This window comes from Myotis yumanensis, unplaced genomic scaffold (assembly GCF_028538775.1).
Source record: "Myotis yumanensis isolate MYYU_CA2020_CCGP unplaced genomic scaffold, mMyoYum1.0.hap1 SCAF_2, whole genome shotgun sequence".
In the NCBI taxonomy this organism is placed as follows: domain Eukaryota; kingdom Metazoa; phylum Chordata; class Mammalia; order Chiroptera; family Vespertilionidae; genus Myotis; species Myotis yumanensis.
The window spans coordinates 107,043,513-107,059,990 of record NW_027223753.1 but is presented as its reverse complement, the minus strand read 5'-3'; the positions used below and the strand labels follow the sequence as shown (position 1 = coordinate 107,059,990).

Here is a 16,478-nt window from a genome sequence, read left to right as displayed (position 1 = left end):
AATAGCATATCGGGCAAATGGCCTCCATGGCTTTGCTGGCACATACACACTCTTTTGTTATTGTCTAAGCAACCGCATTTTCGAAAAAGAATTGTCTGATGATGCCTCCAGCCCCAAATCTGCACCAGTGACACATTGTGGATGCATTTGTTTATCAACAATCACTCGTGGATTTTCTGAACTTCAAATGTGACAATTTTGTCGATTAACCAAGCCATCAAGATGAAAATGAGCCTCATTGAAATTCAGCCACTTTTATGCAACAAAAGGGTGCGTATATGCCAGCAAAGCCGTGGAGGCCATTTATGCTATATGCTATTCCTTACCTAACCCTATACTGTATACTCTATGAATCAATAAAAAAATTTACAATTTTTAATTATAAACCTGTGTTTATTATCAAAATTACTTCTTGCGTGAATTTTGGGACATGCTTTATGAACTTCCCTCTCAGGACTGCTTTCAATGTGTCCCATAGATTTTGGATTGCTGTGTTTTCATTGTCATTGGTTTCCAGGATGCTTTTTACTTTTTCTTTGATCTCTTTGGTAACCCAATCATTGTTTAAGAGCATGCTATTTATTTACCAAGTGTTTGATTTTTTTTCATTGTTTTTATTGTAGTTGATTTCTAATTTTATGCCATTGTGGTCTGAGAAGATGCTTGATATTATTTCAATCTTTTTTTAATTTGGAGAGACTTTGCCTGTGACCCAATATGTGGTCTATTTTTAAAATGTCCCATGTGTACTTGTGAAGAATATATTCTGTAGCTTTGGGGTGAAATGTTCTGAAGACGTCAATTAATTCCATTTGATATAGTGAGTCATTTAGGATTGCTGTTTCTTTGCTGATTTTTTATTTAGAGTATTATCCAGTGGTGTCAATGGGGTATGAAAGTCCCCTACTATGCCCTGGCCCATGTTTCTCAGTGGATAGAGTGTCAGTATGTGGACTAAAGGGCTCCAGCTTTTATTCTGGTCGAGAAGACATACCTCTGTTATGGGCTCCTCCTCGGCCTGGGTAACTGGTGGGATTCATGCAGGAGGCAACCAATAGATATGTTTCTCTCACATCAATTTTTCTCTTGGTCTTTCCCTCTCTTTCCCACTCTCTTTAAAATTAATGGAAAAATATCCTTGGTGGAGAATTTTAAAAAGTAAAAAAAAAAAAAAAATGTCCCTTACTATGATTGTGTTGCTGCCGATCTCCCCTTTGATATCTTCCAGAAGATTTTTTATGTATTTGGGTGCTCCTGTATTAGATGCATATATATGTTATTGGATTGCTCCCTTTAGTATTACTCAGTGACCCTCCTTATCTCTTGTTATGGACTTCACTCTGAGGTCTATTTTGTCAGATATAAGTATTGCTACACCAGTTTTTGTTTTTGTTTTATTTCCAATTTCCTGAAAAAAAATTTTCCATCTCTTCACTTTTATTCTGTGTGAGCCCTTTGTTCTTTTTTTTTTATTTTTTTTTATTTTTTTTTATTTTTTGCTAAAAGTATTACAAAGTGTATTACATAAGTGTCCTTTTTCCCCCCCGCCCTTGACAGACCCCTGCCCTCCCTCACCCCCCAGTGTCTTATGTCCATTAGTTATGGTTATATGGATGCATAGCAGTCCTTCGGTTGATCTCTTAATCCCCTCCCTCCTCCCCCCCAACCCTCCCTGGCCCTCCCACTGCAGCCCGACAATCAGTTTGAGGCAGCTCTGCCTCTGTATCTATTATTGTTCAAAAGTTTGTAATGGTCTTTATTATCCATGAATGAGTGAGATCATGTGGTATTTTTCCCTCATTGACTGGCTTATTTCACTTAGCACAATGCTCTCCAGCTCCATCCATGCTGCTGCAAATGGTAAGAACTCCTTCTTTTTTACAGCAGCATAGTATTCCATTGTGTAGATGTACCACAGCTTTCTAATCCATTCATCTACTGATGGGCACTTAGGCTGTTTCCAGATCTTAGCTATGGTGAATTGTGCTGCTATGAACATCGGGGTGCATATATCCTTTCTGGTTGGTGTTTCTGGTTTCTTGGGATATATTCCTAGAAGTGGGATCACAGGGTCAAATGGGAGTTCCATTTCCAATTTTTTGAGGAACCTCCATACTGCCTTCCATAGTGGCTGCACCAGTCTGCATTCCCACCAGCAGTGCACAAGTGTTCCTTTTTCTCCACATCCTCTCCAGCACTTGTCGTTTGTTGATTTGTTGATGATGGCCATTCTGACAGGTGTGAGATGGTACCTCATTGTTGTTTTGATTTGCATCTCTCGGATGATTAGTGACTTTGAGCATGTTTTCATATGTCTCTTGGCTTTCTGAATGTCCTCTTTTGAAAGTTGTCTATTTAGATCCTTGGCCCATTTTTTGATTGGATTGTTTATCTTCTTTTTGTTAAGTTGTATGAGTTCCCTATAAATTTTGGAGATTAAGCCCTTATCAGATATGATGTTGGCAAATATGTTTTCCCACGAGGTGGGTTTTCTTGTTGTTTTGTTGATGGTTTCTTTTGCTGTGCAGAAGCTTTTTATTTTGATGTAGTCCCATTTGTTCAGTTTCTCTTTAGTTTCAACTGCCCTAGGAGCTGTATCAGTGAAGAAATTGTTTTGGCATATGTCTGAGATTTTGCTGCCTTTGTATTCTTCTAGAATTTTTATGGTTTCCTGTCGTACATTTAAGTCCTTTATCCATTTTGAGTTTATTCTTGTGTATGGTGTAAGTTGGTGGTCTAGTTTCATTTTCTTGCATATATCTGTCCAATTTTCCCAACACCATTTATTGAAGAGACTATCTTGGCTCCATTGTATGTTCATGCCTCCTTTGTCAAAAATTAATTGAGCATATTGGTTCGGGCTAATTTCTGGACTCTCTATTCTATTCCACTGATCTATATGTCTGTTCTTGTGCCAGTACCAGGCAGTTTTGAGAACAGTGGCTTTGTAATACAGCTTGATATCTGGCATTGAGATCCCACCTACTTTGTTTTTTCTCAGGATCGCTGCAGCTATTCGGGGTCTTTTTTTATTCCAGATGAATTTTTGGAGAGTTCGTTCTAGATCCTTGAAGAAGGCCATTGGTATTTTAATGGGAAGTGCGTTGAATGTATAGATTGCTTTGGGTAATATGGACATTTTAATGATGTTGATTCTACCAATCCAAGAACATGGTATGTTCTTCCATCTCTTTATGTCTTCCTCTATCTCTTTTTTCAACGTCCTATAGTTTTCTGAGTAGAGGTCTTTTACCTCTTTAGTTAAGTTTATTCCTAGGTATCTTAATTTTTGGGGTGCGATGGTAAATGGGATTGTTTTTATAATCTCTCTTTCTGAAAGTTCACTATTGGTATATAGAAATGCCTCGGATTTCTTGGGGTTAATTTTGTATCCTGCTACATTGCCAAATTCATGTATTAAGTCTAGTAGTTTTTTGATGGAGTCTCTAGGGTTCTGTATGTATAATATCATGTCATCTGCAAATAAGGACAGTTTTACTTCCTCTTTTCCAATTTGGATGCCTTTTATTTCTTCTTCTTGTCTAATTGCAATGGCTAATACTTCCAGGACTATGTTGAACAGGAGTGGAGAGAGTGGACATCCCTGTCTTGTTCCTGTTCTTAGGGGAAATGGTGTTAGTTTTTGTCCATTGAGTATGATGTTGGCTGTGGGCCTGTCATATATGGCTTTTATTATGTTGAGGTATGATCCTTCTATTCCCACCTTGCTGAGAGTTTTTATCAAAAATGGGTGTTGGATTTTGTCAAATGCTTTTTCTGCATCAATTGATATGACCATGTGGTTTTTTTCTTTCAATTTGTTTATGTGATGTATCACGTTTATTGATTTACGGATGTTGTACCATCCTTGCATCTCTGGGATAAATCCTACTTGGTCATGGTGTATGATCCTTCTGATGTACTGCTGGATCCGATTTGCTAAGATTTTGTTGAGGATTTTGGCATCTATGTTCATGAGGGATATTGGCCTATAATTCTCTTTCATTGTGTTGTCTTTACCTGGTTTTGGTATTAGGGTGATGCTAGCTTCATAAAATGTGTTTGGAAGTGTTCCATCCTCTTGGACTTTTTGTAGTAATCTGAGGAGGATAGGTTTCAGTTCTTCCTTAAAAGTTTGGTAAAACTCCCCTGAGAAGCTGTCTGGTCCTGGGCTTTTGTTTACTGGAAGCTTTTTGATGACTGCTTCCATTTCTTCCATCGTTATTGGCCTATTGAGATTTTTAGATTTTTCCTGATTGAGTTTTGGAATGTTGTATTTTTCTAGGAATTTGTCCATTTCCTCCAGGTTGTCTAGTTTGTTGGAGTAGAGTTGTCCGTAGTATTGTTTAACAATCATTTGTATTTCTTTGGGGTCTGTTGTTATTTCGCCTCTATCATTTCTGATTTGGTTTATTTGGGACCTCTCTCTTTGCTTCTTGGTGAGCCTGGCTAGGGGTTTGTCAATCTTGTTTATCCTTTCAAAGAACCAGCTCTTGGTTTCATTGATTTTCTGTATTGTTTTTTTGGTCTCTATTTCATTGATTTCTGCTCTAATCTTTATTATCTCCTTCCTTCTGCTCACTCTGGGCTTTTCTTGTTGCTCTCTTTCTAATTCTTTGAGTTGTAGAGTTAGATGATTAACTACCATTTTTTCTTGTTTTTTGAGGTAGGCCTGTAGAGCTATAAACTTCCCTCTCAGGACTGCTTTCATTGTGTCCCAGAGGTTTTGGATTGTTGTGTTTTCATTGTCATTAGTGTCCAGGATGTTTTTAATTTCTTCTTTGATGTCATCGGTAACCCAATCAATATTTAATAACATGCTATTCAGCTTCCAAGTGTTTGAGTATTTTGGGTTGTTTTTATTGTGGTTTATTTCTAACATTATGCCATCGTGGTCTGAGAAGATGCTTTTTATGATTTCAATCTTCTTGAATTTGTGGAGACTTTGCTTGTGACCCAATATGTGGTCTATTTTTGAATATGTCCCATGAGCACCTGAGAGGAATGTATATTCCGCAGCTGTGGGGTGAAGTGTTCTGAAGATGTCAATTAAGTCCATCTGATCTAGTGAGTCATTTAGGATTGCTGTTTCTTTGCTGAGTTTTTGTCTAGCGGATTTATCCAGTGATGTTAGTGGTGTATTAAAGTCCCCTACTATGATTGTATTGTTGTCGATCTCTCCCCTGATACCTTCCAGGAGTTTTCTTATGTATGTGGGTGCTCCTGCATTGGGTGCATATATGTTTATCAGGGTTATATCCTCTTGTTGTATTGATCCCTTTAGTATTATGAAGTGGCCTTCCTTATCTCTGGTTATGGCCTTCACTTTGAGGTCTATTTTGTCGGATATAAGTATTGCTACCCCAGCTTTTTTTTCATTTCCATTTGCCTGAAAGATATTTTTCCATCCCTTCACTTTCAGTCTGTGTGAGTCCCTTCTAATGAGGTGGGTCTCTTGTAGACAGCAAATGTATGGGTCATGTTTTTTTATCCATTCAGCCACTCGATATCTTTTGATTGGACCATTTAGTCCATTTACATTTAAAGTTATTATTGAAAGGTACTTGTTTGTAGCCATTTCTATTTTTTTGTGGCTGCTTTCTTTCTGGGCTTTTTATTTCTTCTTTTTACACCAGTCCCTTTAGCATTTCTTGCATTGCTGGCTTGGTGGTGATGAACTCCCTTAGCCTTTTTTTGTCTGTGAAGCTTCTTATTTCCCCTTCAATTTTGAATGATAGCCTTGCTGGATAGAGTATTCTTGGATTCAGTCCTTTGCTTTGCATCACTTTGTAGATTTCCGTCCATTCTTTTCTGGCCTGATGTGTTTCTGTTGAGAAATCGTTTGATAATCTGATGGGGGACCCTTTGTAGGTAACTCTCTGTTTCTCTCTTGCAGCCTTTAAGATTCTCTCTTTGTCTTGTACATTTGCCATCGTTATTATGACGTGTCTTGGTGTCGGTCTTTTGGGGTTCATCTTGCCTGGGACTCTCTGTATTTGTGTAACTTTTTTCTTCCCCATATCTGGGAAGTTTTCTGTCATTATTTCTTCAAATAGATTTTCTAATCCTTGCTGCTCTTCTTGTCCTTCTTGCAGCCCTATTATGCGTATGTTACTTCGTTTCATGTTGTCCTGAAGCTCCCTTAGGCTCTCCTCCTGTTTTTTAATTCTTTTCTCCAGTTGCTGTTCAGATTGAGCTTGTTTCTCTGCCTTATCTTCTAACTCACTAATTCGGTCTTCTGCTTCTTCTAGTCTGCTGTTGAAACTTTCCATGGTGTTTTTGATTGTAGCTATATCACTTTTCATTTCTTCCTGATTCTTGCATAGGTTGTTGATTTTCTCATCCATCCGGTGAATGAATTGTACAACCATCATTCTGAATTCTTTTTCTGTCATGTTGCACGCTTCAGCTTCATTAATTTCCTTTCTTGGTGATTCTTCATTGTCTTTCCTCTGGGTATTGTGTCGTCTCTTCATTCTGATTATCTCCTGATGGTTCAAAGGTTGAGTTGCGTGGGCCTGGGCCGTGCGCAGTGGGAGGCTCCCACCACCCTAGTGTCACTGAAGAGCTCTGACACTAAGATGTGTGGTTGTTGTTGGTTGGTGGGAACCAGGCTCGCTCTGTGTCAGTGTTGCCAACACTCAATGTGGCCTCGCGCGTGCCCTTAGAATTAGGGACCCTGCCTGCACTGTGCTGAAATAGAGGCCCCCCTGACGCGTGTTTAGCACCAGAGCAGAGCCCCCTAGCTTGCTCCAGGAGTCAGAGTTCCCCAAGAGTTCAGTATCAGAGTCTCTGTTGCTTCGCGCAACCTCACCTTGAGAATCAGGGTCCCTGTGTGCCCTTGCACCAGGAATTGGATTCACTGGCTCTTAGTATGAATGCACAGGAAATCAGGATCTCAGGCGCAGGTGATAAGAAACACAGTCAAGTCACTGGTGCTTGGTGCTGCCTCCTGCCCTGAGAAACGGGGTTTCTGGGCCTGTGCTAGGCGGACAAACTCCCGTTCGTGCGATTGCTCCCAGCCCAGGGCTCTGATGCCAGCAGTGCGCGCAGGATTAGTTCCTGGTGCTGTGCGCGTTTTTGCTCCCAGCCCAGGGCTCTGATGCCAGCAGTGCGCGCAGGATTAGTTCCTGGTGCTGTGCGCGTTTTTGCTCCCAGCCCAGGGCTCTGATGCCAGCAGTGCGCACAGGATTAGTTCCTGGTGCTGTGCGCGTTTTTGCTCCCAGCCCAGGGCTCTGAAGCCCGAAGTGCGCATAGGATCAGTTCTAAGGTGCTCGCGCACTTTCAGGCCAAAGTTTCTGCAGCGCTGAGGCCCCGGCAAGGGGTAGGTCTATCAGTTAGTTACTCTGGCACTGCCCGCGATCCTGGGGGAAGGGGGGATGGGCTCTGCTACTCACGGATCTGCAGCAGGGATCTCCGAACTTTCCGTGTCTGCAGGTCTGTAGCTGTGGTCACAGGTCTCTGTCCCCAGTGGCTGCAGGGTCCTGGTATGCGTCTGAGATCAGACTGGGTGGTGCTGAGGCCAGGATCCTAGTCTCAAGCAGCTCTGTTTCCCAAGATGGCGTGGTCGCTGTGCCTCTGCTGGCCGCCCAGGAGTGTCCGCCCCTCCGTGGAGGGGCGCAGGCCTCCTCTGGGCTCCCGCAGTCGCGCCGCCCGCAAGTCGCCGCCTCCGGGTTAGTAGCCGCTGGGTTAGTAGCCGATCTCTGGATGCCGGTAGGTAACCGCTTCCCAAGATGGCGTGGTCTCGCCGCTGGTGCCCGTCCTGAGAGTCTGGTGGGAGAGTTGTTTCTCCAGGTTCTAGCGGCTGCTGCTGAAGTGAAGGCTGCCTAAAGTGGCGGGTGATGGGACCATCGGGGTCCAGGCCACCGGGTCTACTCAGGGTGCCAGAGGTGCCAGGGGTGCCGGGGCCGCCAAAGCGGGACTCGGCTCCCCGTTCCCGCCGCAACTCCGAGCGCAACTCTAGGTAGCAGCACAATGTCAGCAGGTGGAGGGCCAGCGAGAGGCCGAAGAAGCCCAGGAAGAGCCGGCAGCTGTTCCCTTCACCCGCCCGGTGAGCCCTTTGTTCTGAGGTGGGTTTCTTGTAGACAGAAAATGCATGGGTCTTTTTTTTTTATCCATTCAGTTACCTTATCTCTTTTGATTGGAGCATTTAATCCATTTACTTTTAAGATTATTATTGATAGGTACTTGTTTGTTGCCATTTTTATTCTTCATGCCTTTGTTCCTTCTTCCCTCTCTATTACTTCTTTTTAAAAAAAATTAAATCTTTATTGTTCAGATTATTACAGTTGTTTCTCTTTTTTCCCCCCATAGCTCCCCTCCACCAGGTTCCCACCCCACCCTCTGCCCTTACCCCTGCCACCCACTGTTCTCATCCATAGGTGTACAATTTTTGTCCAGTCTCTTCCCACACCCCCCACGCCCCTCCCCCCCCCGAGAATAGTCAGTCCACTCTCTTTCTATGCCCCTGATTCTATTCTATTCACCAGTTTATTCTGTTCATCAGATTATTTATTCACTTGATTTTTAGATTCACTTGTTGATAAATGTGTATTTGTTGTTCATACTTTGTATCTTCACCTTTTTCTTCTTCTTCCTCTTCTTAAAGGATAGCTTTCAGCATTTCATATAATACTGGTTTGGTGGTGATGAACTCCTTTAGCTTTTCCTTATCTGTGAAGCTCTTTATCTGACCTTCAATTCTGAATGATAGCTTTGCTGGGTAAAGTAATCTAGATGGTAGGTTCTTGCTATTCATCACTTTGAATATTTCTTGCCACTCCCTTCTGGCCTGCATAGTTTCTGTTGAGAAATAAGCTGACAGTCATATGGGTACTCCCTTGTAGGTAACTGATTGTTTTTCTCTTGCTGCTTTTAAGATTCTCTCTGTGTCTTTTGCTCTTGGCATTTTAATTATGATGCGTCTTGGTGTGGACCTCTTTGGATTCCTTTTGTTTGGGGTTCTCTGTGCTTCCAGGACTTGTAAGTCTATTTCTTTCACCAGGTAGGGGAAGTTTTCTGTCATGATTTCTTCAAATAGGTTTTCAATATCTTGCTGTCTCTCTTCTTCTGGCACTCCCATAATTCGGATGTTGGTAAGCTTGAAGTTGTCCCAGAGGCTCCTTACACTATCTTCATATTTTTGGATTCTTTTTTCATTTTGTTTTTCCGGTTGGGTCATTTTTGCTTCTTCGTATTTCAAATCTTTGACTTGATACATGCAATCCTCTAGTATGCTGTTGGAACTCTGCATAATATCCTTTATTTCAGTCAGTGTATGCTTAATTTCTAGTTGGTTCTTTTTCATAACCTCAAGGGTCTCACTAGATTTCTTGAGGGTCTCACTAAATTTATTGGCAGTCTCACTAGATTTCTTGAGGGTCTCACTAAATTTATCAGCAGTTTCTAGAAAATTCTTGAACAACCTAAAAAGTGTGGTTTTGAACTCTATATCCAGTAGTTTGCTTTTCTCCATTTCTGTCATTTGTGAACTGTTTCTTTGTCTCTGCATTTGTTATGCTTCCCTGTGTTGATAGAGTGGCTTTCTATGTTAGGTGTCCTATAGGGCCCAGTGGCTCAGCCTTCCCAATTACCTGAGGTAGACACTCTTGGTGCACCCCTTTGTGGGCTTTGTGCACAGTCTTGTTGTAGTTAAGCCTTGATTGTTGTTGGCATCACTGGGAGGAATTGACCTCCAGGCCAATTGGCTGTGAGAATAAGCTGTGTCTGCAGTGGGAGAACTTCTGTGCTGAAGACACCCTTATGGGGCAAGACTTGCTTCAGTGGGGTTTTGATGCTCACTGAGTCTGCCCCCTGAGTGTGTCCTTATGGATCTGAGTAGTTGTAATCTGGATGGTCCCACTCTGACCACTGGGTACACTGGCTCTTGGATCTCTAAGGAGGTGCTAATTTAGCATCTGCCTGAGGCTACCCAGCAGGAGCTATGGAGAGATTCCTCTTCTTTGTTTGGGGTTTGGAGGTGCCCAGATGAGGTCCAGTTGTGAAACAATGCAAGCTGCTGTGGGGTCTTGGACCTTCTTTTGGAAGTTCTGGGTCTCTCTGATTCAGTTGCAGCTTGTTAGGTAATTTCCAGGTTGCAAAGGGCCAGGCCTTTCATATGCAAAAGCCTCTGTGCACAGCTTGGGTGGGGCTGGGCCTCAGGGAATCAACAGGGTGGAGCAAGCAGCTATGGCTGCTCCCCAGTTCTACCTTAAGAGGCCACGCGTCTCAGTGTCCCAGTAATCACTACAAGCACCTTTGAGAGAAAGCCGCCCTCGAGTTCTGCTCGATGCCAGAGAGTCCAGTTTCTCCCCGTATGAGTTTGGGTCCCCAGAGACTCACGCAGAACTCGAGTTCAGAGCAGTCAGGACCTTGAGACTCCCTCCCGATTGAAAAAGACAACCGTGTCCTCAGTTTCCAGGCCTCTCCATATGCGCCACATCCTCAGCTGCCAGCCCTTTCCATGTGAGCAGCGTCCTCAGTTGCTAGCCCTTTCGGTGTGCGCCTCTCTGCACTTTACTTCTGCACCTCCTCTGAGTCTCAGTGTGCTTTTCTCTTTCATTCTAGTTGTAGAATTTCCAGTCAGCCAGCCTTCCTGTGTTTCTGGATGATATCTTTTGTCTTTTAGTTGTACTTTTGAAGTGGTTGTGCGAGGCAGCAATTTCCGGTGTTTACCTATGCTGCTATCTTGGTTTCTTCTATTACTTCTTTTCACAGCAGTTTCCTTATCATTTCTTGCATTGCTGGTTTGGTAGTAATAAAATCCTTTAGCTTATATTTGTTGTGAAGGTCCTGATTTCACCTTCAATTATGAATGATAACCTTGCTGAGTATAGCATTCTTGGATTCAGTCCATTGCTTTGCATCACTTTGTATATTCATTCCATTCCCTTCCTGCCTGATGTCTTTCTGTAGAGAAATCAGTTGAGAGTCTAATGGGAGATCCCTTGTAGTTAACTTTCTGTCTCTCTCTCTGGCAGCCTTTAAGATTCTTACTTTGTCATTGATGTTTGCCAACTTAATTATGATGTGTCTTGGTGTCTGTCTTTTTGGGTTTATCTTGTTTGGGAATCTGTGTGCTTCTTGGACTTGTGGGAGTTTTTTCCTTCCCAAAGTCAGGGAAGTTTTCTGTCATGATTTCTTCAAACAGGTTTTCTATTCCTTGCTCAGTTTCCTCTCCTCTGGCACCCCTATTATGGGGATGTTGTTTTATTTCATGTTGTCCCAAAGCTCCCTTAGGCACTCCTGCTTTTTAAGTTTTTGTTTTTTTCCAGTTGCTCCTCTTCTTGTGGGTTTTTTTTCTACATTGTCTTCTAACTCGCTGATGTGGTCCTTAGCTTCTTCTAATCTACCATTTAAACTTTCCATTATGTTCTTAATTACAGCTATGCCATTTTTCATTTCCTCTTGATTATTCTTCATTTCCTTTTGATTCTTACACATGTTGTTGATTTGTCTTCTATTCTTCTCAGCATCTTATAACCATTGCTCTGAATTCTTTCTTTGACAAATTACTTACCTCAATTTCATTTATTCCCTTTCCTGGTGATTCTTCCTTTACTTTCTTATGGGTGTTGTTTCTTTTTCTCCCCATCGTTGTTGTTTCTTTTTGTTTTTTTCTATGTATTAGATCAAACTTCTATATCACCCAGATTTTTTTAAATTTTGTCTTATATACTAGATGTTTTTTGGGACCCAGTGGTGCAATCTCTTGGGTCTTCTGGCCTGGATATTCTAGGGAGGCCCCCTACTTGGGGTATTTGGATTCTCTTGGTGTAGTTAGGTCTTGAGTTTTATTGTCCCATTCATGGATAGAGTCTCCTCTCTGGGTGTCTGTTTATGTATCTCACTCTCTACCACATTTACCAAATAGCACGATATACAACTCAACAAGACACTACACAAAGGGAACAAAACACAAATGTACTCATGACATTGAAACCCCAATAAAAGTGACCACCAGAGAAAAGAGAATTAGGAGAGAGAGAAGAGAGTAAAAATGATTTAGAATGGAAAAAAGATACTTGAGAAAAGAAAAAAGAAGAGGGGGATGAGGGTATATACTGGGGATTTGGAGTGGTCAGGGATTGGTTAATGGGGGAAAAAGAGACTTATGTAATACTTTAAACAATAAAGAATTTAAATTTTAAAAATAAAAATAAAAAAGAAGAAAAATATTAATGGGGAAGAAACACCATAAAACAAACAAATCTGTAATAATAAAAGTATACAATCCCCTGATCTGCCCTGCTCTGTGTGTGACAAGGGGCAGTGCCACAACTCCCCAATCGGCCCTACTCTGTGAGTGACAGGGGGCAGCACCCCAACCCCCTGATTGGCCCTGCTCTGTGTGTGACAGGGGGCAGCACCCCAACCCTCTGATTGGCCCTGCTCTGTGTGTGACAGGGGGTGGCGCCACAACCTCCCCATTGACCCTGCCTTGAGTGTGACAGGGGTCGGTACCCCAACCCTCGAATCAGCCCTACCCTGAGCGTGACTGAGGGTGGCATTGCAACCTCCCAATACGCCCTGCTCTGTGTATGACAGGGGGCGGCGCCCCAACTCCCCAATCGACCCTGCTCTGAGCCTGACCAGGGGCTGCACCTAGGGATTGGACGTGCCCTCTGCCATCCGGGAGCAGGCCTAAGCCAGCAGGTCGTTATCTCCTGAGGGGTCCCAGACTGCGAGAGAGCACAGGCCGGGCTGGGTGACCCTCCTCCCCCCCGCCCCGAGTGCACAAATTTTTGTGCACTGGGCCTCTAGTCTACACTAATAAAAGAGAAACATGGTAATTAGTGTACGACCGCTACCCTTCCCATTGGCTAATCAGCATATCCTTATGCAAATTAACTGTCAGCCAAGATGGCAGCCGGCAGCCAGGCAGCTGGAAGTGAACATGAGGCTTGCTTGCTCCAGTGACTGCAGACTCCAACATTCCCCGCCTGACTTGCCCGCTTCTGAGTTGCAACTCTAAGCAACTGTGTACTATGTTGCAAATATAGGAGCTAAACAAAACCCCAGAAACCAGCTTTCAGCCTGCCGGGATCTCAGAGCTGAAGTTATACATTGTTTCGATTATAGAACGGCAAACAAACCAGATATGAAGCCTCAGAGCTAGAGCCAGAGCTAAAGCAGGCCCAGAATAAAATTTAAAAAAGGAGCAGTTGGAAGCTTCAGTCAACAACCGCCAGCCTGAAAGCAACCCTCAGCCCCTCACCCAGACTGGCCAGGAACCTGAACGGTGTGTGACCAGCTGCAAACAGCCATCAACCCCTCATCCAGGCTGGCCAGGCACCCCAGTGGGGACCCCCTCCCTGATCCAGGACACCCTTCAGGGCAAACCAGCTGGCCCCCAAGCCTTTATCCTATATAGTAAAAGGGTAATATGCCTCCCAGCACCGGGATCAGTGGAGCCACGAGGCCTCTTGGCACCAGATCAGCTTGACAGGGGGCAGTGCCCAAACCCCCTGATTGCCCTGCAGCTCTGTGTGTGACAGGGGGCGGGGCCATGACCTCCCTATCCTCCCTGCTCTGTTCATGACCGGGGAATGCACCCCAAACCCCTGATGGGCCCTGCTCTGTGTGTGACAGGGTGCGGCACCCCAACCCCCCCCCCCCCCCCACGGGCCCTGCTCTGTGTGTGACGGGGTAGAGCCATAACCTCCCCATTGGCCCTGCCCTGAGTGTGACCGGGTGTGGCGCACCAACCCCCTGATCTGCCCTGCTCTGTGTGTGACAAGGGGCGGTGCCACAACTCCCCAATCGGCCCTACTCTGTGAGTGACAGGGGGCAGCGCCCCAACCCCCTGATTGGCCCTGCTCTGTGTGTGACAGGGGGCAGCTCCCCAACCCTCTGATTGGCCCTGCTCTGTGTGTGACAGGGGGTGGCGCCACAACCTCCCCATTGACCCTGCCTTGAGTGTGACAGGGGGTGGTGCCCCAACCCCCAAATCAGCCCTACTCTGAGCGTGACTGAGGGTGGCATTGCAACCTCCCAATCCACCCTGCTCTGTGTATGACAGGGGGCGGCGCCCCAACTCCCCAATCGACCCTGCTCTGAGCCTGACCAGGGGCTGCACCTAGGGATTGGACGTGCCCTCTGCCATCCGGGAGCAGGCCTAAGCCAGCAGGTCGTTATCTCCTGAGGGGTCCCAGACTGCGAGAGAGCACAGGCCGGGCTGGGGGACCCTCCTCCCCCCCTCCCCGAGTGCACAAATTTTTGTGCACTGGGCCTCTAGTCTACACTAATAAAAGAGAAACATGGTAATTAGTGTACGACCGCTACCCTTCCCATTGGCTAATCAGCATATCCTTATGCAAATTAACTGTCAGCCAAGATGGCGGCCGGCAGCCAGGCAGCTGGAAGTGAACATGAGGCTTGCTTGCTTCAGTGACTGCAGACTCCAACATTCCCCGCCTGACTTGCCCGCTTCTGAGTTGCAACTCTAAGCAACTGTGTACTATGTTGCAAATATAGGAGCTAAACAAAACCCCAGAAACCAGCTTTCAGCCTGCCGGGATCTCAGAGCTGAAGTTATACATTGTTTCGATTATAGAATGGCAAACAAACCAGATATGAAGCCTCAGAGCTAGAGCCAGAGCTAAAGCAGGCCCAGAATAAAATTTAAAAAAGGAGCAGTTGGGAGCTTCAGTCAACAACCGCCAGCCTGAAAGCAACCCTCAGCCCCTCACCCAGACTGGCCAGGAACCCCAATGGGGAACCCCACCCTGAACAGTGTGTGACCAGCTGCAAACAGCCATCATCCCCTCATCCAGGCTGGCCAGGCACCCCAGTGGGGACCCCCTCCCTGATTCAGGACACCCTTCAGGGCAAACCAGTTGGCCCCCAGGCCTTTATCCTATATAGTAAAAGGGTAATATGCCTCCCAGCACCAGGATCAGAGGAGCCACAAGGCCTCTTGGCACCAGATCAGCTTGACAGGGGGCAGTGCCCAAACCCCCTGATTGCCCTGAAGCTCTTTGTGTGACAGGGGGCGGGGCCATGACCTCCCTATCCGCCCTACTCTCTTCGTGACCGGGGTATGCACCCCAACCCCCTGATGGGCCCTGCTCTGTGTGTGACAGGGTGGGGCACCCCAACCCCCCCCCCCCCCCACGGGCCCTGCTCTGTGTGTGACGGGGTAGAGCCATAACCTCCCCATTGGCCCTGTCCTGAGTGTGACCGGGTGCGGCGCCCCAACCCCCTGATCTGCCCTGCTCTGTGTGTGACAAGGGGCGGTGCCACAACTCCCCAATCGGCCCTACTCTGTGAGTGACAGGGGGCAGCGCCCCAACCCCCTGATTGGCCCTGCTCTGTGTGTGACAGGGAGCAGCACCCCAACCCTCTGATTGGCCCTGCTCTGTGTGTAACAGGGGGTGGTGCCACAACCTCCCCATTGACCCTGCCTTGAGTGTGACAGGGGGCGGTGCCCCAACTCCCCAATCGGCCCTACCCTGAGCGTGACTGAGGGTGGCATCACAACCTCCCGATCCGCCCTGTTCTGTGCATGCCTTGGGCAGCACCCCAACTCCCCAATCGGCCCTGCTCTGAGCCCGACCAGGGGCTCCACCTAGGGATTGGGCCTGCCCTCTGCCACCCTGGAGCAGGCCTAAGCCAGCAGGTCGTGATCTCCCAAGGGGTCCCAGACTGCAAGAGGGCACAGGCCGGGCTGAGGAACCCCCCCCGCCCCAGTGCACAAATTTTTGTGCACCGGGCCTCTAGTATATATATAGAACCCTAATACGCAAATAGACCAAATGCTGGAACAACAGAACCACTGAACTGAATTGGTTGCTATGACATGCACTGACCACCAGGTGGTGCACACAGAACAAGGCAGTCATGGGCCACAGCGGGATTGTGGAGCAGGTGAACAAACGTGCCAGACCAAGGCAGGCCCCGGTCACTGTCATCGGGGAAAGCCTCTAGTGGTTACTGAAAATTCTTTGCTCCCATGTGCCATAGTCCCGCCCAGCACTCATACCCACTGCTGGCACTAGAGCCGTTGCTCGCACCCGTTGCCAGCACCCAATTGCCTGGCGCTGTCAGCTGGTGCGAGTGGAGGCTGCTGGCCCAAATTGCTCCTAAGGGCTTCTCCACCTTCCCCTGCTCCTGAGAGGTGATCAGGGAAGCCACTGCTGCTTGCATCCACTGAAGGCACCGGCCCCAATCGCTCCACACCATCAGTGGGGCTTGCGCCATCAGCGCATGGGAGGGGCGGCAGCGAGAGAGGGGCTGCCAGCAGACAGGGGACCTAGGGCAGGGCAGGAGGGGCCAGGAAGGGGCGGGAAGGATGGGCCAAGACCCACCCTGTGCCCACCACAGCCTTGTGGCCCACAGTTCCTTTCAAGGTACACAAATTCATGCACTGGGCCACTAGTAGAAAAAATAAAATGCATTGGAATTACTTTCTGTTCTCTAAGGGACTTTATATTCAAACTTGGTATTTAGGTACATATAAAAGTAGTAAAACCATCATT

The 16,478-nt window shown here is 46.1% G+C and overlaps 1 protein-coding gene across 1 annotated transcript; it reads right to left on the bottom strand.

The window, feature by feature from the left end:
• Window positions 1-7,732: 7,732 nt before the first annotated feature.
• Window positions 7,733-11,593, bottom strand: EDA (ectodysplasin A; the record flags this gene model as incomplete). Its single annotated transcript, XM_070403740.1, has 2 exons — window positions 11,519-11,593; window positions 7,733-8,077 (listed from the first exon to the last, which is right to left on the bottom strand). Coding segments are annotated over exons 1-2 (420 nt in total), but the record flags the coding sequence as incomplete, so codon positions are not given.
• Between the last annotated feature and the right edge of the window lie 4,885 nt (window positions 11,594-16,478).